We start from the raw sequence: 24,480 nt of genomic DNA on the forward strand, positions 1-24,480 counted from the left end.
TAATTGCCTCACGAAGACTTTGCCTCTTCTTTCCCCCACAATCAATTAAGCTTAAAACTGGTAGTGATGTGTTGGTGAGGCTTCATGAAACAGTGTCCTTATATCCAGAGCTCCGTAAAAATGAAGTTTCATTAAAATGGATGTTCATATCCAAAAACACGTTAGAGCAGACAGTGCCATCTAGTTGGCTCCGAAAATGAGTGGGCTGTTTCACGAAGCCTCATTAACCCACCATCACTACCAGAGTGACAGAGCAGAGATTTGGAAGTTCTGCTAGCTGTAGCTGTTTTCTTAGCAGTTTGGAACTTGACTATTAACTCCAGCGTGGTTTAGGATAAAGGATTCAAGGGGTCAATATGAGCATCCGTGGGTGATGGGCCCTAGTATTTCTTGAAAATGTAACTGCATTTCTTATCACTAAATCATCCCCACCATAAACGGCCGTTCAATTTCTCCTTATATAATGTCAACTCTTTCTCACCCTGTTTTCCCACAGACACATGCGCTCACACAAATTGACGTTTACTTGTAGAGACATACATTGCATATGGCCTTTTTCAGGGTACCAGCCTGGTGACACTAAAGATCCCCCCGAGGGCTCTTCCTGCTGGGTGGGCTGATCTTTTCTAACACTTGCACATACACACGCTTTACTGGATGATGTATCCTTCCTTGCCATTCCACACACATGATCTAAACCTTGAGTTCTGTCAGAGTGAATCAGAGTCAAGAGAAGCTACTGCGTAGAAAGAAAGAGACGCAGAAGTCATGTCATCACTTGGTATTGGTGCCAGCACGTACATCTGACCCACTTGGCTCTGTGTCCTCTCAGCGGAGCTGTCGTTTTATTCAACACTGCTCCACTCTTGTTTGGCCTGTTTTTTGGGACAGATGTGATATTAAGTTATTTTTTCTCCTAAGGCTGCCGCTTCCCTTTGAAATGGAAACAATAAGCTCATTGGGATTCCTTGTAGAGATGAGTCGGGGCGTGTAGCAGAGGGAGAGGGGGAGCGGCTCCTAAGACTTTGAAGTGTGTGCGTTTGGGAAGAGCGGAGGATTGATTGATGTGGCCCATTCACAAGATGTCAGCATTAAACTTCATCTTCATTTCCGATTTGCAGTGTCTGTGGAGATGATAAAGCACTCCAGGGCAAATTCTTCAGGCAACTATTCCTGTTTTAGTTGCAGTTTGCACAGAGCAGAGGGAGCCCCAGAAACCTTCCTGATCGATTTCTGCTCGCGACCTGGTCTGTTCCCGTCTTTTGCTCCCGCTCAAGGTCACCATGGAAAGGACCTCAATTATATTTAATATACATGATCAATACATTATGGTAAGGAAGTAGATTAATTTGGATGCGGCGCAGAATCCTTTGCTGCCATGTAGTTTCGTCGTGTGGACACTTGGGGGCACTCTGACAGCAGCGCTCATGTACTTCAGTTTGACAACCTGCCTGTTGAAGAGGGAAAACAGTGAGCTATTAAAGGGGAGGAGTGGGAACGTTTCTGGTTTAGAGCTGATCAAAAGAGTACATGGTGTGAAAACAGGAAGAGAAGAGGTCAGAGGTGGCTGCAGTGTAAAGTGTGTGTGACCTCGGTGTGTTTATTCAAAGTGGATGTGGAGGACATCAGTGCATGTGTCACACACTGTTGTGCGATTAATGGCAGCTTGGTCTGTGCGTGGTGAAGCTGGCAGCTCTGGAACGGAGTCTCCGTGTTGACCCGGCCACTGGGTTAGGGTTCGGGTTAGGGCCACTGCGTGAGCGCCTCACCACCTCAGAGAACTGCCTCCATTTCTGTCAGTTTCCGACCGATGGAGCCTTTCTAATACTCTCCTGACTGTCATCTTGCTCCTCTTTTGAACTGATGCAGCAGCTGGAACTCAGGAGGCAGCGCCTCCCTCTTGTGTGCCTCATTATATAGTGCTAAATTAACAGGTGATTAACCTTTCGCTTGTGTTGATTAATCTACAGAGGCAGCATCTTGGTCATAATCATAGTTGTCTGCTGTATGTTCAGAGGGGCAGGAGCGGCGGGGGCCCCTGCACAGCAGGACGCTTTCATGCTGATTGTCTTCGGAAATGATTCCTGTTCTACGGTTTCTGTTTCTTGAGTTAGAGAGAGAGAGAGTGTCGGCTCATAGTAGTGTGTGTAAAGTTGGCCCTGCTCTCTGGAATACTAAAAAAGTAATCTAAAAATAAGTAAATAGGTAATCCTGAGTTAAGATTATTGAGTTCCATGCAAACCAGTTTTGTATGGTCTGTGATATCAATGTACTCACAACTAGAGACGTGGCAGGTATTTTCACACACACACACACACACACACACATATATATCAGAATCAGAATCAAATTTATTGCCATGGTCAGTGGGGATCCCACCAACTAGGAAAGTGCTTTGGAATAAAGCGCTGTCATAATAAAATAAAATAAAATAAAATAAAATAAAATAAAGGCTGATCACAAATTCAGCACTCAGTATATACATATATATGTTTATATATTACGATATATATATATATATATTACGATTAATTAATTACAACAAAAAATGCGTTACAATATTTTAATCGCATTTAATCGTTTTAATTTAACTTAATTTAACAGTTTTGTCTCCAGACAACAGGGAACCTTTGTAAGTGCAGGAGTTCCTGGTCCACTGATCACACTGATGCACAAGACACGTGGCAGCTTGGATGATAACAACAGCAACAAACATGGAGGAATCCCAGAACAAAAGCAAACAAAAGCATCTGTTTGCTTTTGTTCAGGGAGGTTTTTCACTGCACAATGACCAGGGTTTTCACTACTCTGAATGGACTTGAAATTCTTATAACATTGAAATTCTTATACAAATATTTTCAAGACATTAAAAGAGCTTTAGTTTAAATAAGGTGATATAAAAACTTGACTATTGCCACCATCATGATTTATTGTGCTGTTGTCAAACTGATGCAAAATAAACAATATTTTGTTGCTTAAATGTATGTATGGGTCCATCATTTGATAGTTAATCTATTGGGGGAAAAAACCCAGTCGAGAGTCCAAATGTCCAAAAGAAACCTGATCAACCATAATGTTGTGGCCATTAAGGCACACAGCTCCTGAGGGCGTTATGAAGGAAAAGTAATGAAGCAGCATGTTGCAAAAGCAGTGTTTCAACTTTTCAGTCTGAATGAGTTAGATGAGAAAATAAGTACGAGTGCCCTCTTCATGCCTCAGCTGGCTGACTACGCTGGCTCCTTGGTGTTGCTGGGGTCCATTTGGTCGGTCGGCAGCTTCTCCTCTCACGCGCTCTCTCTTGTTCCCATTTAACTTTTCCTGTCCCCTCTGTTTTTCCCTTCTCATTTAGTTGTTGGAGAATGTGGTGGCTCCCTGCTCTCATTCTGATTCTCTTTATGTTCCCGGCCATATTCTTGATATTACACACCCCCAGTGGGAAACCAGAGCGGCGAGGATTCTGGGAAACTTTTGAATATGACCTCAAATATCAAGTGCAAATGAGGTCTTGAAATGAGTGTTTCGCTTCAGCCTTTGCACAGTTCAACTGTGCAGCATCAGCTGAATTTGTGTCTTCACTTTTAGATGTGCCACATAGATCCACTGGACATGTGAAATGAGTTATTTATTTATTTTTTTATTGATTAAATGAAGAACTGAATGTCACATAGAAAACATGCATCAATCAACACTGAAATAGAGGAAATAATGTTCAATGCATTGTTGAGTTAATACTGGCTTTTAGGCATAAAAATGCATTATTCTGGGGCGGAATAGATTTCATTCATTCATTTACATAAGTGTGTTTGCAGGGTCATTATTTCGGGAAACATTTTGTGCAATAATCATGTGATTTTGCTGCGTAGAAGGATGTGATGCCATAGCAACAGAGTAGTCAATGTGGTAACTGCACGGCTCGATATTCATTGACAACCAGGGAATTATTTCAATGGGTGGATGATGATAGATTTCCTGTAAATAAGTACCATTATAGTATAATTAGAGGAGCCTGTATGTACACTGGTCACACACAATATACTGTTCTGAAACATGTTTTTGCCCAGTCATCTTAAATTGTGGGCAGTTCTGTGTAGGAAAAGCACAAGAAAAACAGAAAAAATTCAGTTAGTTTCACACTATTTCACATCGATGTTCTCTTCTTCATTCTAACTAGTGATGAGCTGGTGAGGCTTCATGAAACAGTGTGTCCGTTTTCAGAGCTCAGGAGGTGGCGCTCTCTGCTTGTAGAAGGATGTGATGTCATCGGAATGGTTGATCCAATGCAATGATTTGAAAGCAGAGAGTGCTTTGAAAATGAGGACACTGTTTCATGAAGCCTCAGAAAAACGTCCTTATACATTCATTTGTCCATTGTGTTCGCTGTTTTTTTTTTTCATTTTTCTTATTTCCTTTATATCCATTAGCTCCACCAGATCAACCACTTTTGAACACAGACTGATCTGTGCTACAAATTGGAATTAAAGTGAAGAATGTAAAAGTACACATATGTAGGCAAAATTATCAAGTTGTGTTCAAAGAGTGTCTGATGTGCATATATAAAGTTCATTTCTCCATTGTGGGACCAGCAAGCCCAATGGTTGACGATGAGCAATGTGGACGGGCTGTTTATAAGACTTAAGATTTTCTCTGCTGCACACTGTACGTGATCCTTTAGCGGCCCGGAAGGCGAGAGCTCGAGTCTTGAAATGGATTCTGGCAGCTATCGGAAGCCTGTGAAGGGAGTGGAGGCGTGGTGTGGTGTGGTGTGGGAGAATTTGTGCAGGTTGAAGGCGAGCTAATTCCATCTGGATGAGCTGTGGGGATGTGATGGTATTGGCAGGCAGACCAGCCAGGACAAAGTTGCAATAATCTGGAGGTGAGGTGGCAAGAGCCTGGGCGAGCGCTTGTGCTGCCCTCTGGGTCAGAAAGTGATGTATTCTCCTGATGTTGTGTAGCAGCAACCTGCCGGATCCAGCGCACTGACTCTTGAAACTAGAGCTAAGAAACCTGAAGTAAATCAGAATAACTGGTGTACATTCAGATATGTTTCCAGCAAGTTAAGTTACATTTTTAACCTTTGTACATTGCTGCTCCTCTCTTGTTTCAGTCTGTCTCTCTTCTTCAACTCATGCATAGCTTGAAATGTTTCTTCCGTGAAGAGTATTTTGGTAGCATTTGCATTTGTTCCCTCGAGGAAAGCTGCACATGATGTTTGTCAAGGTATGTTCATGGTGTAGTTTATTCATTTCTGCATGGCACTGTACAACTTGTGATGCCTCGCCAATAAGTAGCGAGTCATCCGACCGCATCTCAAACACCCTGAAGCTTTTTAGCTGACGCCTGCTGGCTGAAGTGCAGATGACAGAGAGGGTCAGGTTCCTCCTTCTTACCCTTCAACATCTCTTCATCAGCTTCAGCACCTTCCTCCTATCTCTAACCGTTTTTTTTTTTTTTTTCAACCTTATGCCCCAGGAGTTTTTTTGTTTTTTTTTCTCCTTTGGCTACTGCTTCCACTCACCTATTACAAACCAAATTCCAAAGGAAGGAAATGTGTGTATGAAAGAATTGTTGCAGCATCAGGAAGGAAGCTCCTCACTGTGGCAGTGGGACAGGCGCTCGCAGGCAGACCTTTTATCCCCCTTAGGGTGGACTTCACTTGCACTGAAATATGTCAGAGTACATGCTGCATATAATCCTTTATTATTTCAACATAAATATATTTCAATTGGCCAATTTTTACTGTCATTTTATCTTCATCGATCTGCAAATTAACTTGGTCTTGTAATTTCATTTTTCTTTTTTTTTTTCCTTTTTGATATGAAGGTTTTTTTATTTTTATTTTTGTCTTTTATGCCTGCTCTATCAATGTTTAGTAGCTAAACACTTTTATATGCTGATGCATTTGTGATGCAGCAAAAAATAAAAATAAAATAAATATATCTCTGTCCTTACAGTAGTGCAATGCATTGTATTGCCACTCCTGTATCGGGATGTGTATCATATCAATTCTGAAGAGTTGTAGCGAACACATGATGTACCTTTCAGGTTTTTTTTTCAAAAGGAAGTGTTTCTGATGTTTTTCTGGAGAGTAGCGAAGGTGCTCAGGGACTGTAGCGTCAGTCCCCGATGGGACCCTGTTGATTGTGTAGCTCCTTTGTAAAGAAACAGCAGCAGATTTAACAGTATTTGTTCCCTGATGACACTGAGGGAGGATTCAGAGTCCCAGTAGCCTCCATAGCTTTGTCTTGGTGGTGAACTGGGGTCCGACAGTGGCAAGTAACAGAAATGTTAAGCAGAGAATTTAGGTTTTCCTTGTGTGTGTGTGTTTGTACCTAGCTTTTCCTTACTTGTGGGGACCTAACCTTGACAGAACACTATCCTTGGGAGGACCTTGTGCTTTTACAGGGACCATCCAAGCCTCAATTTGAGGATGAAGACATCAAAATAACTGTCATTATAATTATAGAAATACAAATGTGTGTGTGTGTGTGCCTATCAAAAAGTCCATATTTAACACGCAGACAAGAGCTGATCAAACTTATCATTTTTCGACATGGTGGCATCAGCACCTCTTGCTTGCTTGACTCAGTCATGACCTCTCATTGAGTCTGTGACAGGCAGGAAGAGGATGTGCTCCGACAGCTAGTCGGAAAAGTTTGGCGTGCAGATGCCTGGTTGGGAAAGAGTTGCTGTACGTGTGTAGGATCTTCGGAACGCAGTTGCAAACAGATCAAGTAAGAAGCCAGAGATCAAAGGACACATTGAGTTCATATTTAAAGCAGACTACAGTGCTACATTTAAACATATATATATATATATATAAGGACTCAATATCTGCGCTCATAATCATGAGCTCCCCATTCAGTCCAGAGAAAGGTCTGACATTTTTAACAGAACAGAACAGTGGCTGTCGCATGTGCACTGACCCTCCATGGATCAAAGAATCAATTGATGTCATCAGAAATAAATGCAGTCCAGAGTCAGAGCTGACCTGCTCCGGGGTTACTTCAGGGTCACTGACATTATTGCAGCAAACAGAGCATGTTCTGCTTCTGCTTTTTTTTTAAACAGTTGGGCTCTCCTCTTTTCCCTCAACACTGGACTGGTCTATCAGACCCATTATTCGCCACGCTACTCGGGCCTGGAACAATGCACTTTCTTCTGTCAACCCTATTATTTTAAAAACCAGCGTAAATAAGCCTATTAAACACATCACCTGCTGAAGCCTCATTTCAATGACATTCACTGCAGATATATTTGTGTAATAAGGCGTCCTCATATGGGCAGACGGACGGTTTATTTCTCCCAAATCTTCTTCTTTGAGCCCTAACCCTTTCATTCACTCTTTTCTTCTTATTAATCTTTTCTGCTGCTGCTGCTGAGGTGGAGTTTAGCTGCGAGACTGTGTGTTGGTATGGAAACTGGTTTATAAATTGAACTGGCTGCCAACATTCAAAATCACATAGCAACCAGAAGCCTCTCAACATGTTGATGTGAAGCAGCTCTCTAAATGATATTCGCTTTCTGGGTCCCACTCATCCAGACACGCACCAAATCCTAGAGCAGGTGTGCACATAGCTTCATATAGGGATCAGTGTAAAAACATGACGTTCCAGTTTAAATATCACGCAGACATTTTGACTGACAATTGAAATGAATTGAAACTTGAATTCCTCCTGCTTTTTTAGGTATTTTAATTTAGTTATTGTTCATGAATCTTCTTAATATTAATATCTTCTTCATAATAATTCTTTACAATTTCTGTATCTTCAGAGGACGAGATCTCCACTTGCCTTGACACTTCCGCCATTAGTATTATTATGTATTGATTTATTTTTGCTTTATTGCTTGAACGTCATTTGCCATCAAAGTCAAAATGGGCACAATAATAATCCGATTTTCACCGTGGTTATTTTTTAACTTAATCTAGTTTACACGCACACACGCACATTATAGCAATCCATCATTCGTCTATAGCAGTTGCTGTGTCATCTGTAACATCATTCGAACTCACCTGCAGCTGTCTCATGCTGCCAGAAAATTCTCAAATGGTTCTGATCAGTCCAAACCACTCAGGTTCAGTCAAACTTAAAATGGTTGAATCAAAATGGCAAGGCAAGCACTTTGACTATCGCTAAAATTATAACAGCAATCGCTGTCATCTTTAAATATCATCTCTACTCGCTTCTAAAATCTGCTTCTATTCTTTAATTATTTTTAGCTTTTTATTTTTTTTACTTTTTTTTGCCAGTTGCCAGGATATTCCGTTTAATACTCCATGCTTTACTCATACATTTTCAACCCAAAAAAGGGAATAATTGTGTTGCCGATAAACATTTATTTATTTAATGCAGCAAAACTATTTTGATAAAAAAAAGCAAATAAACAACTTATAATGTTTTTAACATCTTTTAAATATGGAGGTCACATTGCATGAAGAAAAGGGGCAAATGAAACTTTCATGATGCTGAATTTATATTGCTGCTTCTTTTCCAACATTTTAATAAATTATTAAATGAGGGTTCTCCAGAGTTCTCTTATCCTCAAGGTGAGTGTATTTAGTATCTTTACAGCAAATCAGTTCCCTGTAAATATGAGTTGAGAATTTGAAGTCCACAGCTTTCCGTTATAGTTGCAATTTCTGAAACATTTAGCTTATACAGTTGTCTCTGGAAAATGGACATCCCTGGTCTTCCTCTTAAACATGTGACTAAAATAGCAAAAACGGTTCTGTTCAAATATCACCAAACTGAATATTACTATTGCAATTGACTATTTATTAGATTATCCATTACATATGGTCTGATCCTCTTAAACTACACTGGTCTTTTTATTTTCATAATGCTTCTCCAGCGCTCTCATGTACTGGCCAGGTTTGTGGGATGATGCTTGGAAGCCTTAAAATATTTATGACTCAGGATTAACCCTTCGAGTGGTAAGGAGTAAATATGCTTTCAGCCACTGCGTAGTGTTTTATTCTACTTTACCCCCGGCCAAAGTTTATTTACATTGATGACATGTCTTGACGTCACAGGCTCTGCCACTGTTCAATGCAGTGGTCTGTGTGTGATGCATGAGCATAAAGCACAAGACGTCTTACAAATGAAACCAAATCCGGTATTCTGCTCACATGGTTTATCAATATAAACAGAGCAGCCGAGTGTTTGGAGTGTGTGCCTGTCTACGTGACTTGATAAAGCTGGGTGTGCCACGGTCGCTTTCCTGCTGTTGTTGTGCAAGGAAAAGTATTCTTTCTCAGAATAACTAATGCTTGTTTCTGCCTATTCAGAACTGGTGTCACGCTGCATGAGGTCAAAGTTGTCACACCTCCATAAATGCGAGGGACTTGATTGACTGCCAACCTTTTAGCCTGCTACCTGTCCAATCTACGCTCGCTTCCATCTTTTCACGCCGCTCCATGATTTTCCGAGAAGTTGCTCTTGCGGTGCCGCCGCTGAAGATGACAAGCTGTATTGTTCTGTGAATGAGGATTTCACCGATGTCTGCAAGCCTCCTCGAGGATGGACGTGAGAGTGCCAATGTACGTCTTGGAAAATCAGCCGCGGCCCAGTGTATTTGAGTTCCAAATTCAGTGTAACATAGAGTATTTCCATCAGATACGTTGAGATCCTGCACAGATCTTTAAACAAAAGTTGTCTCTGTGCCAATGAATGACATGATCCTTCTGATCAGCACAGGGAGACTTGGATTTACGGGCGTGTGTGCGGACGTGTGCATCAGCATCAGTGTTGGTAGTGCAACTCTACTAATATTGCCCTGCCATTATGTAGATTAGCACTATTCCACTGAGTGCACCTTCACCATTAGAGCTTTCCATCACTTCACCGCTTAATGGCAGCTGGGACACAAACACGCATGCACACACACACACACACACACACACATTCTTCAATTTCCGCCACTGAATATTCTGACTTTATTCATGTATATTTGAGCTAGAACACACTCTCTCAAACACACCTAGAGACACTGCTCACACAAAGGTTGTTCACAATAACCCCAGCAGTATCTTTGTTTGCCAATTGTGTTGTGTATACCTAACTCACGCTGTGTCATTGTGTGCTGCACTGTGCAATTGGATCAGCCAGTGATCACAGGGTTAGTATTGTGCGTTGATTGCATCTGAGCAGCCTTACTCTAATGAAAAACTGCTGATCAATACTCTATTCTGCTCAACTCCTTGGCACTAATATCATGTGTTTGTGGGAGTGTCTCTCGGTCTGCAGCAGCTGACGTCGCCGGAGCATTTGACTCTTTTGATTTTTGTGTTTTCTAGCCGTGTGTTTTGTGCCTGCTTTCAGTGGACGGCCTGCTGAATGGATTGGCTGATGTGGAATGTGCGGCGTGTTTATTATCTCGGTTTTTCCCTGCATCAGCGCGCGTCAATACCGACTGATATGGCGCTGCCCTCCAAGAACCTTCTTGAAATCAGGCGGTGACCATGTGTTGCTGACCTTTCACATCTCAGTGTGACTCCTTAAGGCAACGTGATCTGTGTCTCGAACAGCGATGAGCCATTCAAAGGTTGTGACATCTGTTTTTTTAGCTGTGGATTGGTGGGGAGGTTGGGAGATGTACTTCAGTGTGCAGGTGGAAGCACAATTCAGTTTATGTTCCCGCCACCTACTCACAGTAATTCCTGAAATAATTTCACAGATCGAATGGATCCAAGATATGTTCGCGCAGCAGGAACCTGGAACCGACGTACGAAAGCTGCCACCAAAACAAAGCAGCATGCACAGTCTGGAGGACTTTTTCTCCATTTCCTAGTTTTAGCCTTTTTTTAATTCATGAAACTCTCAATAATGATGATAATCGTTACTCTGGGACTCCTCAGAGTCAGAGTTGTTAGATTGAGCCATGTGGATTAGTGTGAGTTAGATCGACTCATACTTTAGATATAGTTTATGTGTCATCTATTTTGTGTAGCAGTCACTGTTTATCTATGAGAAGTCATTTTAATTCAGACGCACTTGATGTTAGTTAGTCCTTACTTGTGATTAAATTCTAGATCAAGGGTTTTCCATGATTTACTCTGGAAGAATCTGTGCGCTCATCTCACGAACAGAGGACTGTGCAATCTTTGTATTGTGTTGACCAACATTTAAAAACGAAATCCTTTGTCATTGATTTTGGTGAGTGATTCTAGTTATGCAGAGAACATTGACACTGCTGCCTCCTCACTCACTATTGTGAGTTTGTTGTTTATCTTTCAGTGCCGCTGTTCTACTGTAGTGAAGGCGCCTCTTCTGTTTGCCCGCTGTGGGAATGGTGGTTCTTAGAGCAAAATAGATAAGTTGATAGATAGATAAAAAAAACTTTATTAATCTCCCAAGGGAGAAATGCAGGTGTCCAGCAACGAACAAAATAATAAAACAATGCATAGATTAAAAGTTACTATAAATAATGATAGTAATAAAGTACTTATAATTGATAGATAGATAGATACTTTCTTTTTTTTTTTTTAGATAGAAATTCAAAAAGGTTCTTGAAAATGCTTCTCAGAAGTAAAAAGGTTCCTACAGTGTGAAAGTGGCTGGCCAGTGACACAGCTGCTCAATAATAAAAAAAAAAAAATCCCAAACTTCCCAGAAACCTCCTCCACCTCTTCTGGGGGAATACTGAGGAAAACTCGGCCCCCAAGTTCTGCTGGGAAAATGCCAGTTCTATCCTAGGACCTCCATCCAGTTGCACTTGCTCACAACATCTCATGACGATGGCTGTTTTAAGCCAGGATGCTTTGATGTTACCCAATTTTCCTCCACTGTTTTCCTCTGCTAAATGTGATTAAAAAAAAAACCGTTTTGCCTACTCAAGCCTTCCAAACGGCCACTTCACCTCCATGTTCTAGAGTAGCATCTCATTGGTCAGAATGTGACACAACGTGGATGAGACTCATGTCCTTCCATGATGCAACAGGAGAGCCTAGTAAGGTTGGCTTGTTTTGGTTCGGGAGGATGCCTTATGAACATATGCTCTTCTCCTTTCACTGGTCCTGACTCAATGACCTTCCTGCGTTCATTTCTCCGTGTTCAACGATGATCCTAATGTGCGCGCGCACACTGGGCGGCGGCTCTGCTGCCTTTGATCCTGTCGTCCTTCTGTCAGCAACGCAAGCTGGAAAAGAAGTATTAACAGAACACATGAACTGTGTGTGTTTCTGGTCAGCTGTTTTTATCCCCTCATCCTCTTTGATGGTTATTAATCATCATAAGGTTTCCTTTTTCCTTCTCACCTTTACTTTGACTCTCTATCCTTTCACGACGAATTAGAACATCCACCCCATTTATCTTTGCTAGTCAAAGACAAACTGAAAGGGCACCTTTACCAAGGCCGATAACCTGCTTTCAAATTACATTATCATTGCTCTGTACTGCGTCTGTGAGACATGTTTTTTCTTCCCCGAACATGAAACGCAAGGATATTTCATCTGAGCATGAAGTTCCCCATGAAATGTGAAATAGATTTGCAGATCAGAGGCATGAAGCGAGGGTCATCGCGTAACATTCTAAAGCTGCTGCAAGCTAATGTCACCAAATTGAACTGTCTCATGACCTGCTGATCCAGACCTCATCTTTCTGGCGTGTGCAAAATGTCTGCATAGTGAGCTGCTTTTTTGAATTTTTGAATATGAATAATTTGCTGTTATAAGCCATCGGTAGTTGGTGTAGTGCTGCAGGCTACTGTGGGGCTTAACTGGAGCAGGACAGCCTCAACAAGTACCAATGCTTGCTCACTCTCTCTCCTGTGAATGAAAAAAAATATGCTCCCTCATGTTGTCATTCATTTTGGCGACACCTGGTCCCCTTTACAATGTGAGAAGGAGCGCATCAGTTAGTCAATGATCAATTATTTGGCGTTAAAAGTAGCTGTCTGCGTTGATTTAATAGTCTGAGTAAACTGCTCAAGTATGTTTGGCTTCTACGTGCTCTCTGCTGGCAAAAAGCAAATATTGGGGAAATGTGACCGATTCTGTAGAGGAGCGGAGGTAGGGAGCAGGACATGCGAGCGAGAGAGAGAGAGAGAGAGAGCGAGAGAGAGCGAGAGGGTGGGAGGAGAGAGAAGGAGGGACTGTGTTCATTCTCAGCTCTATGTGTTGCAGCTCGTGCTGTCAGCGCACCAGTGTGTGTCTTAGCCCGTCGTCGCGAGCGTGTGCACCGGTGCCTCGCTGTGTGTGTGAGTGAATGTGTGTGTGACTCCAGCGCTCTCTCTGCATACGACAGGTGGAGATGACATGACTGAACTCGAGAGGAAGACAGGGAAGGACCTGTAAGGACACACCAACACGGAGAAACACACCTTTTGACCACATTCCCTCACACACTGTTAAATTCCAGCACTTCTCAGCCCAAGTTGGATTACTTGTGTGTGTTTGTGTTTTACTCTGGCCCCCCTTTTTTTTCCCAACTGCTTACCAATGACACTTGATGTTTCCTCACACACCAACACATCCTTTTTTTGCTTGAATTCCTCCAGACGCGGTCAGCAAGTGTTTCTGCGTCCAGAAGAGAGTTCTGCTCCGACGCTGACATCCAGGCAGTCCGCCACCTTGTCTGAAAAACTGCAGGTAAGCCCTTTGCTCTTGACTGATGTTGTCCTCTGTCCTTTGATGGTGTGTGAAAAACAGGATGCTGTGCCGCTCACCTCTGCCCTCTTCCCCTTTCCTCTCCTGCCCATGTGCTGCAGCTTGAAGTGTCATTTCCTCGTTCTGAGCAGTTGAAGTCAATTTCATATTCACACAAGAGTCTTGTCTGTTACACTACTTTTATTCTGACACACAAACCAAGCACACAACCACCTCTGCTTTTTGTTATCCACTTAACATGCCTGTCATGGAAATTAAGAACTTAGAAGGAGGTAAGTCTAAACTCCAATGGTAGATCAGAACATCTCATCTGAACATTGTATGTTTGTGTGTGTGTCGGGCTCTAAACAACACACCTACAAAATGTTTTTAAAATGTATTGACTGAGTTTGTCAATGCACCTCCCCAGCCACCACAGCTCTGCTTCGCCCCCTTCTTTACTCCCTTTCTCCCTCGCTTTGAGATTGTTGTAAAGACGACAGCTAAATCATTTTTTATGTCCCCTAACCCATGTGCGCTATTAAACAGACATTGTGCGCCCAGTGATGTATGCGAAGTACATTTATGTGCTGCAGTAATAACATACTGAGATTAGATGCTTGGTTGGTGTGTTTTGCAAAATTCTATTATACAGTATGGACTCATTGACATGCAAGTACGTACAAAACACCCACACAAAAGTGGCTCCCTCGTGTGGGAAGTGAGATTAGGGTATGAAATATGCATTAAATCCAGAGATTCATATTTTATACATCAGTTCATCCAGTGTCTTTTGTTAATTTCCACGTGTCGTTTGAGTCGTTCTTTTAAAGCGGAATTACATTTTTGCGAACGGCGACATTTGTGAGTTATATTTAGATCGGGGGTGGGGACGGGGGGCAGTTCTGATTGACTGCTGTGGTTTACGGATTCTGTGAAATCCCATCATCTGGACAGAGAATTGCATCTTTGCACACAGGCGAAACATGCTACCTACACAGTATTTTGAAGGTGGTGTTAGATATTTGAGCTCAGATGTAAAAAATGACTCAAACTAATCTTAACACTTTAAAAACAGAACCAGGCTTTATGTGCACCGCATACATTAAATGTCGCAGCAACAACTCAGTGGAGAACAGATCTGCTTGACGTGGACGTTAATAGATGGATGCAGTAATAGGAAGCAAGGGAAATGTTGAAATTTTTCTGTGCACCACGTCAAACACTGTGATGTGAAAACCAAAACAGCCATTAATGGGAAATTTAAGTATAAAAAAGTCAGGATGAAAGCACAACAATTGTTGAGTGAATGAACCAAATGAAGTCAAACTTATTTGAAAGACTAATAATAATAATAATAATAATACTGATCCCACGCTCGGGGCCTCGGGGGCCCATGTCTTCTAAATAAGGCAAGACAAGGGGGACAGGTCACCAGTCCGTCCAGGGAACATATGGACACTCCCACTCAGAGAGACGCTGTCATGTTCAATGATGGGTGTCAGCTGAATTTTCCATCTATATTAATTTGTCAGCAGAAGAAACAGACAGAGCTTATTAATGACGTGACGTGTGTTTACCCTGAAACGTCTTTCTCTGAATGATGAATCGCCCCATCAATTAAGCCTATAAGCATGAATGGCCGTGCCGTGTGTTTCTGCATGCGTGCACACTTGTCAAGTACCTGTGCTTGACGCCAAATTTACATACCTGTTTCAACACCAGGCTGTGACGTAAACACAGTCCTGTCTGACTGCATTCCTTTCCTGCACGCCGGCTCTTTCTGGGTCAGTTTATATTTACTGTATGCTATTTGATCGCCAACCATATCCAAAATGATTTTTTAAAAATCCCAATCGTGTGCTTTGTAGTGTTAGATTTTGTGGGTCTCCTAAAATCATTGTGACAGAGAAGACAATCCTCCTCAAGGTTATCCTTCCACTGCTGTATAAATATGTACATTAATGCATTCAGTGTTTACGCTTGTGTGTGTGTGTGTTTTATTTGTGTAATGTGCCAACCAATGAGGCAGTAAAAGCAGCAGGTTAATCTCTTCTCAGTCTCTGTCAGAGCAGATGTGGGGATTATTGCAGCAAAGATCACAGTGGTTCTGACACGCTGGTGTTTAAGGCAGAGTCCATCGAGTTACACCAGTCTTTAACACCGTACTCTTGTGCTTGTTGGGGGATTATTTCTCCACTGTACACAACAGTCGATAATGAAGGAAAGATATCAGTTGCGTGGTATTCAGGAGAAAAAAGCATTCAAAAGGAACGTGTAATTCCCGTTCTTGATCCTCCATAAGTACAAGCCGCTGTAATCTCTGTCACTCGTCGAATGGCAATGACTTGGCATGGAACTCAACCAGTGTTAGTTGATACGTGACACATGCAGAACAAAAGGAAAATAAATGCATTTTAATGTGGTTTCAAAGGTCGGTCTTACTGTGGTTCGTGCTACGTTGCGCATGCGTGGAGAAGAGAGCAACAACATCATGACTCCTCTACACATTTAACCATTGAAGATTAATGTCATAGTGGAAAACCAAGCAATAGGGTGGAATTACAAGAATTTAAAACGCTCACACGCCTCGAAAGAGGAGGTTTGTGTTCTCTGACTCGCTTGAGACAGTTTAGTTTAGACAGCTTTGTATGAAATGAGTCTGGGTTATTTGCATCGATAACTTGTTTTTGTCTGTCATTTATTCATCCAAGTCCAAGCCCTACTTATATCTTAATCCAACAACTTTGAATATCAAACTTGCATTTGACCCCATATTATTACGTTTAAGATCATGCCGCAAAATGAATTTTGACCATCTGGATCCTAAAATTTGAATCTGCGAATTGTCAGCTCACTTTAAAAAAAAATCTTAATAATAAGGTGTCATTCTGTTTTTGATATTTAATGAGACATCTGATGGAATATGACTTATTTTTTTATTATTTTGAGTCACCAACTATCTGAACACTTAGTCGACTTTTAAGGTGTAAAATGTTGATCGAAAGTTTTTTATGGAAATCAACCAGTATTAGTTGATATGTGACACATTTAGAACAAAGGGAAAATTGAAAGGTTTTTCGCAAATATTGCCTTTTATGCTAGATGTTTTGGTGATGACATCACTGAATTGGTTGACTAAAAAAAAAATCCCTGCGAAAGAAGCTTTGTATGAAATTAGTATCTTATCTTAATCCAACAACTTTAACCGCTCGCAAACAGCATTTTGTAAGACACAGCCTGCCGGTTACACCACTCCATTTTCTGCATATTAATAAAGGTTAAAGACAGAATCGGAGGCTGTCCACACAGCTGGGCCGTCGCTGCATGGGCACGAAGCTGGCAAAACTGATTCAAATCAATTTAGTCTTCAATGTTTTATGCAGATGCATGTCTTCCTGTCAGCTGTGCTTTTATATCATGAGAGCGAGCAGTGCTGAGGGGATGGTACAGATCTTGACGTTCACTGCAGTCAGTCAATCTCAAAGAGCCGTTCGGCGGTCACCAGTCTCCTCCTGGGACTCAAACAAATGATCTTCAATAGCAGCCGAGGTCTGGAGAGCTAAGCCTCCATTCTTCCCTCAATATACACAGGACTATAAACATATTAGTGCTATTATGTGGGGCTTGGTTTCATGTAAATATCGCGTTTAAAATGGATGGCTTTAAGAATGAATGGCCATCAAATAAGCGTACGGTGTTGTAAAACAAACCATCTGCAGTCCAAGCTTATGTAGAGCAGCAGCTTCAAAACACACAATCGTAAAAAGCTGTTATTGTATTACAATAATGGTGACAGGCAGTTATGTTAATTGCCCTGTTTGTGAAGTAGGAATATGAGGCAGTTTAAGTAAGAGGGTTGGCAGAGAGCTGTTGGGCGGCGAGGCAAAGAAACAGGTTGGAATCGTTGGACGTGGAAGCACCGTACGCAGCCAGTGCTGTCCTCACTCACATGCACTTTCTGTCTCCACATTGTCAACTCCATCGCCTGATTTAAATCCCATCGATCGGTTGAGGCGCGACTTTAACAGTTGGAAGCAGAATCTATAAAAATCTACACCCCCGATGATTCAGTGATGACAGATGAGATGTGCGGCGAGGAACAATCGCGGCAGAAACTAAATAGATTGGCCGTCCGGTGACAGCCCAAGGCTCCATTTGTTCCTGCAGCCAATCTCTTTCAGCCCTGTGCGTATGTGTGGTTTTATGTTTTAAATGGACTCTGAATTATTTTAACTGAGGATTTGGAACTGGCCCAGACGAGGACTTTGAAATGAAGGTAATAATAATTCTGTGAGGTGCCATTTATGTTAAAATCAGCTGGAGCGGCTGGAATCAATAAGGTCTCCGAGCCTTCATAAAGCAGATCAACAAACCTTGAGTTGCCTTATGAAAGCGCCGAGCTGGAGACAAAGATGATGAGGTCGGCCTTGGAGCCCTTTTTGTCTGAGTAAATCCGAGAGCTGAAGTGCACACGGAGAGAAGACATTGAAAAGAGGTGAATGAATAAACCTTGCTTAATTTCACAACAGAAAAGCGTTGATGAAAGACAGGCAGCGAGAACATTCTTTATTGATTGCTCATTGAAAATTGATGTGAAAAAAATATTTATAAAGGAGCGTGGTTTTCAAGGACACACTTTTTGTTGGAGGCAGAAATCAACAAGAGGCGGCTTGAATGAATCAAACTCTTAATGGTGACGCGCCTGGTGATGAGTGAATCATCCTGAAGAAACTCTCTCCACCCAGAACAGGACTGCTATGATGGTGAATGTTGAAGGTGTGAAACCATCGCCTTGCATTTGACCCCAGATTATTATGTTTTAGATCACGTCGCAAAATGAATTTTGACCATCTGGATCCTAAAATTTAAATCTGCAAATTCTCTGATCACTTAAAAAAAATCTTCATAATAACGTATCGTTCTATTTTTAATATTTAATGAAACGTTTGAAGGAATATTACTTTTTTAAAATTATTTTGAGTCAATTAGTCACCGACTATCTGAACGCTTAGTCGACTAAACAACCATTAAAGTGTAAAATGTTGATCAAAAGTAAACATTTTTATTTATTATTTAAGATTTTGGGCCACTTACTACGACCGTATCAAACAATTGGCCGTCGCGTTAAATGTTATACATGTCGTCGTGGCCCTATATTTTTACTGTATAAGTCAATGTTTGCACCTTGCATTGGATCCTACAATAGAACGTGTCTTTTGTCGTTCAGATGAGTCACCAAACAGGTGTTGGATGAACCAAAAAGAGGAAGTGTCATCAGTACTGGCGTTTGCTAGAGAGGGTGTTAGTGTTAGGCGTTAGTAATACACTATAGAAGAAAACATTGATGCATGTCTTCATGTATGATGTGGATCAGAAATGTAAGCAAAGTTCTATCTGGTTCACTTAGCATAATTTCTTTTCTATCTGTGTTATTCCTGAGGAATATGAAGGATCAATCCAGTAAATTCAGATTGTCCGTATGGTGAAACTGATTTACGGAGCAGTGGAATTGATTTATGTCTTGGTGTAATTGATTTATGGCAGAGGAAAAACAAAGGATCTTTTGACTGCAGATGTCTCGGGGCTGTCTAGAGAGCGCTTCCTTCCTCCTTCTGCTCTGCTCATATATTTCATGCTTTGAAAGCGGTTCTGCTGTTGCATGGTCCACTGTGGCTGAATGATGCAAACACAAAGACTAAAAGAAGCATTTTTTATTACATAGAATCTGCACTGCGATTTTATGTGCTTGTAAGGTTCAGAATCGGAGGAGAGCAGTGTCTTCCCTTGGTACATCGCTTTGAATCGCATGTTCTGATGAATGACCGCTGAAATGAGGGCACCTTGTCTTTACAACACGCCGTAGATGTGAGCGTGTCAGGGCGTCACTTTTCTGCCTGATCAATGGGATCTGTCCTGTCCTGCGGAATTTAGCTGAAATTAACCTGGTGGGAGTTTGACTAAGCGCTTTTCGCCAATGTTTGTGTGTGTGTGTGTGTGGTTTTCCAGCTGCTGTTGTGGGGACTAATTCCTGGGGACATTTTTGTGAACCCCATAAGTCAAAGCCTTTATTTGAGGATGAAAACGTTAAAATAACTGGGTCATTATTATTGAGTTTTGGTTTGGTGCCCTGGTTAAGGTCAAGCATTTCTTTTGGACGGTTAGGTTGAGAGGCTGGGGAAAGGGTTATGGCCATTCGAGGCCCCACAAGGATAAAGAAACAAATATGTTTGGTTGTGTGTGTGTTTGGCCGTAATAGTTGTTTGTACTACTCATGTTAAAGCATAGCATTGTTTTGTTTTGTTTTGTTTTTTTAAGCTAAGTTAGCTAAATCACTTAAACACTGAAGCTCAAGCTCCAGTTCAAGAAGTTAAAGTAGTTGAGGTTTGAAAATCTATTGTATTTTATTGTTGTCGTCTCGGAGGGCGAGCACCTCCTGCTGTGTTAAAGTGAGTTGTGCCTGGCCCAGATGTGGAGCCCCGGTGTGTTGCTGCTGCGCCCTGCTTCTCTGTTTGCAAAAGGATCATGCATCTCAACCATTATTCCAAGTTGACTTCTCTGGTGGATAAAATGGATACTTTTTGTACTTTAAGTGAAACAAAAAAAAAGTCAAGGCAGATAAAAACCCCTTATAAGCAATGAATATTGAATTGGTCTTGTCCTAGTGCAATAAAACATGCATAAAGAATCCTTAATATTTCCCAAATAGAAATACTAAATATATATTTAAATGTTTTTTTTTAATTCTTAGAAAAGCTAAATATATGTTCACAATGTTAAATAATGAATTGAGTTTGTATGACACTGAAACTTTAGGCTCAGTTTTTTTTTTAAATATTTGCAAAAGTTGTGTATTAAATATGCACTTTTCAATTTTACTATTACTATTGAAGGTCTTTTTATTCATGTTTGTGTAACATTAGCTTAAAGTGTGCAGACTGAAATTAGTTTCACTGTGGAAAAAAAAACGTGCACAGACTTGGTAAATATTTATAACCAAAATTCCCTGCTATTTTTTAACAATGAGTGTTGATGATGGAACCTAAAGCGAAGACCTTGGTGCTGCCTCGGTGCTTCACTTGTCTCTGTTAAACTGATAGACTTTGGCTGGAGAAATGCCTTCACTTATTGTGGGTCCAGATCTGAAACCCGCTGTTGGTGGTCAGCCCACGCACATTTCTAAAAAGACGGTATAGTTTTCTCATCATCTGGCATGGCTGCGCTTGCGAGCTGGCCATTAGATAAGAACGGGAGTGCAGAAGCAGAGAGTGAGTAATCGACTCTTTCTCCAGCAGGGCAATTTAACAGATGGACAGAGCTCACTTCTATTGAACACCTCGGAGAATTTTGGGGCCAGCCTGTTTAAAAGTGGACTCCTATAGAATTGACTGACATGGTCGACTAAACCGGTTTGTTTTCTTGCCTTTCAGTGAGATGTTTAGATGGTGGAGTACCTGTTGCATAACTGGGGATAATTCAGTGCACCACCTCTTTCAGTCTCAGTAAAGTAATAAACCAAATAAATGTGAGAGCGGGAAACAGAGCAGGAGACATGTATTAGCCTGGGTGTAGTTTTACTCCACAGAGCTGTGGCTGAGACTTCAGATGGACCAAAAACACAGTTGTTTTGGAAAGGAAAAGCATCATGAATCATGAATTTTGGTGAAATCTTTTGAGCTGTCTCCTGCTTTTAACTCCCTAAATTACCCCGATTAAAGACCTAAACGTTGGAATATTGCTTGTTTATCCCTCTAGCAGAAAGTTCCAGTTCTTCCATCTCATTATCTTCCCTTCACGCTCCTGGTTTTTATTTTAGTCACTCACTTTTTGGTAAAAAAAAAAAAAGAGAGATTAACATAGAAATCGGAATAAATGCAGGCTGGAAATGGAAAACGTCCAGTAAGCCGTTTTTATAAAATATTCTCTTGGCTTTCTGATGTATGCATCACCTTTTTGGGGGCGTTTTGCTACACAGCACTGTTCTCCTTCAGTTCAAATCAATTTGCTGTCCGTCCTTTCTGCTAATAGCGTATACTTGAATGCAAAAGCTGAATAGAGGGAGGCATAAAAGAAGAGAGAAGTGGGTGAAAGAACATCATGAGAAGGTGCCTTCCTGATTTCCCCAGGGGGTTAAACTAAATAGAAGGGCGTGACCCATTCTCTCACTTTGTCTTTGAGCGTGCGGCATCTGTGTGTGCATAGTATTTAGTTCCGTTCACCCACACGCGCCGTCTTTTACTGTACCGCGCTGCAGTATTGATCGTTTTGGTTTTCCTGGGCAGGTTCCCTTCTCCCATGACAAAAATTTGAATAACTTCCTCTGCATCATGTGTGTTTTTAAACACCTCTGCTCCCACTTATTGATCTCATTTGCTCCAATAATGGAGCACTCTCGCGCCTACACAGACCTGCACTCAGTCTTCCATAGGCAGAGAGGTCAGAATCCCTAAGGCTTCTGTACCTTTTACTCTGAAAGCTCAGCTCTATCAGGGGAGATGCATCGAGACACGTGAGTGGCTTTTAGGCCTCCCAGTGGAGAAACTTTCAGTTAACTGAGGAAAAATATCTGTCCCTCTCTGTCACTTTATAATAATAAAGGAAGTGCACTACGTTGTGACACAGTAAATGTATTTATTTGTTATAACTTAAAATGTTTTAAAATAAGCCTTCAAAATGAGTCAGTCAGTCTCCCTACGACTGTCCACGTCATGACCTTTTTCTCCATCTCACTTATAACATTCCATGTGTCTCCATCTCGGCCACTTCTAACAACACTTTCTGAAATTCTAGAATTTCGCGTCTGTCAACTTTATCTAGAAAAAGAACCGTGATTACTGCAACGCCGCAGTCTGTGTTGTGCAACTGCTGGTTACACAAGTGCTTTAGTCAAACCTCACTTTTTCTTCCTCATGAGTTATCGGCGACAAAAATATTGACTTGTGGTATCATGTTCCATGTGGATGGTCTCTGAATACTGACATGCTCAAACATCGCGATGCTTTATTGTGCAATATTATCATCAATATTTGCTAAAATATTGCTCTACTTGAGTATGTAACATTGTCTTGATATCTTATGCTGGCTATATCAATATTTAATAGGTGCTTGGATATGATGCTGTATTTATGATGACATGTGCTTAATACTAATGTTTTCTTTCTGTACACTGGAGATTGTTGTTTAGTGATTTATTGCTTACTGGTAGCACAAAATGTAATTGTTTTAATTTGTTTTCATGCACAGTATTATACTGCATTATCTGATTTTTCCCCTTGAATCATTACAATGTGTCGCTGAACTTACAGTGTTGTGTATATATAAGTATATATATATCACCAGTCTTTTAATTTGTTTTATATATATATATATATATATATCCGAACTTTCATCTCAACTATTTCTTCTAGTGCTTTAGTCCTGCACCTCCTCTCTGTTGCATCAACTTTCAACCTGTTCTTTGTTACAGCTTTGTTACCAGCCAATATCAAGAGTTAAAACAAATCGTTTTGCAAATCTAGGGGCCAAATTCACATTTAATGGTGATAAGCACAGCATCAAATCCAAGGCTCGTGGGCCAAATCCAGCCCACCAAGCCACTTTATGTGGCCACAAAATGTTTAAATACACATAGTTGGCTTAACATTGAATTCAATACTAAGTGGCTGATGAAACTAAATTATTTCTAATGCATAAAGCAGATTCTAAATGATCTGGAGTCTTCCAAGGAATAGAGGGCGTTCAGGGAAAGGTGGAAAAATGTTGTTATATTAGGTTGATAAAACAAGCTTGTGTGATGAGGTGAAGTGAAAGAGGACAAGTTATGTATTTTGTAGCTAGAGATGCTAAAACGAGCCTCCAGTTATTTAGAAGGAGAATGATGACTTATTTTAGGGTATACTGTTCAATAAATAAAGATTTAGTTTGGACTTCCAAACATGGGGTTAACAGAGCTGAAATGGAAGCCTCTTTTCCCCCATAATTTTCCTTATTAATAATCCAAATATGGCTGTGGAGTGATTGATATAATGAGGGCAAATATAGAGACTTAAAATAGGCTTGGATTTAAGCAACTGACTGGTGTCACCCTTCAGAGCTTGGTCACCTGCCAGAGACTCTGTGTACAATGTACACGTCCAAGACACCAAATTAAGTTTTGGCATATACAGACCTGTACCTTTACTATGTTCAGTTGGAGGTTTTGCTGAAGGATTCATCCAAATTTGCGCTCGCAGATCTTAACTGGAGACCATGAGCCTAATCTCACAGCCACAGGCGTGGAACCAACAAATCCTCCAGCTCATAACCTATTCACAGGCGAACCAGAAGTGAACTCATCCCCTACAGATTCCGGTGTTAAAAAAAACCCTTGTAATGTGTGAGAACTTTTTTTTTTATTTCTCTTCATTTTCTTCCTCTTGGAAATGAGTAACAGGAAATGAGACATCATGCTCTGTGAGGATGTCATTGTCCGCACTTCATGTGGCTGTGGTGAGCATTTGCCTTGAACAAAATCAATAAGCATTGTCAATGAAAAACAAGAGACAGATCTGTCCATGCAATTTATGAGCCATGCGCAGTGTTTATGAATATGCTAGGCTCCCTTAGATTTATCAGCCGTACATCACAATTCTTCTGCCATTCTGATCCCATCAGTCGATCTTTAGTCCCTGCAGGAAGTGCTAATTTATGCCAAGGCTAATCACATTTAACCTAAAGAATCTTGGTTACATGCAACATGTGCAGCGAGGATGTGAAGTCATGCGAGAGGTCGAGCCGTGAAAAGCACTGGCAAGCCAGAGAACAAACGTTTAAACATTTGGTTTTTATTTTAAGATATATTTAGGATTTTTTTTTTTTCTTCTCCTGAGACATTTGGAATCAGTTATTGACTTTCTGAG

General features: G+C 41.1%; 1 protein-coding gene across 2 annotated transcripts in view; it reads left to right on the forward strand.

Moving 5' to 3' along the window:
- Window positions 1-24,480, forward strand: part of LOC128764312 (cGMP-dependent 3',5'-cyclic phosphodiesterase) — a 136,770-nt gene that overhangs the window by 29,312 nt on the left and 82,978 nt on the right. The window contains exons 1-2 of one of the 2 annotated variants that reach the window (XM_053874020.1): window positions 13,145-13,287; window positions 13,495-13,585. In XM_053874020.1, coding sequence (XP_053729995.1) covers window positions 13,253-13,287; window positions 13,495-13,585 — 126 coding nt within the window. In that variant the 5' untranslated portion in view covers window positions 13,145-13,252. Of the gene's footprint in view, window positions 1-13,144; window positions 13,288-13,494; window positions 13,586-24,480 lie in introns of those variants that run through there. The other variant, XM_053874019.1, reaches the window with a different exon arrangement.

The sequence above is a fragment of the Synchiropus splendidus genome, chromosome 8, assembly GCF_027744825.2.
Source record: "Synchiropus splendidus isolate RoL2022-P1 chromosome 8, RoL_Sspl_1.0, whole genome shotgun sequence".
NCBI lineage: Eukaryota > Metazoa > Chordata > Actinopteri > Syngnathiformes > Callionymidae > Synchiropus > Synchiropus splendidus.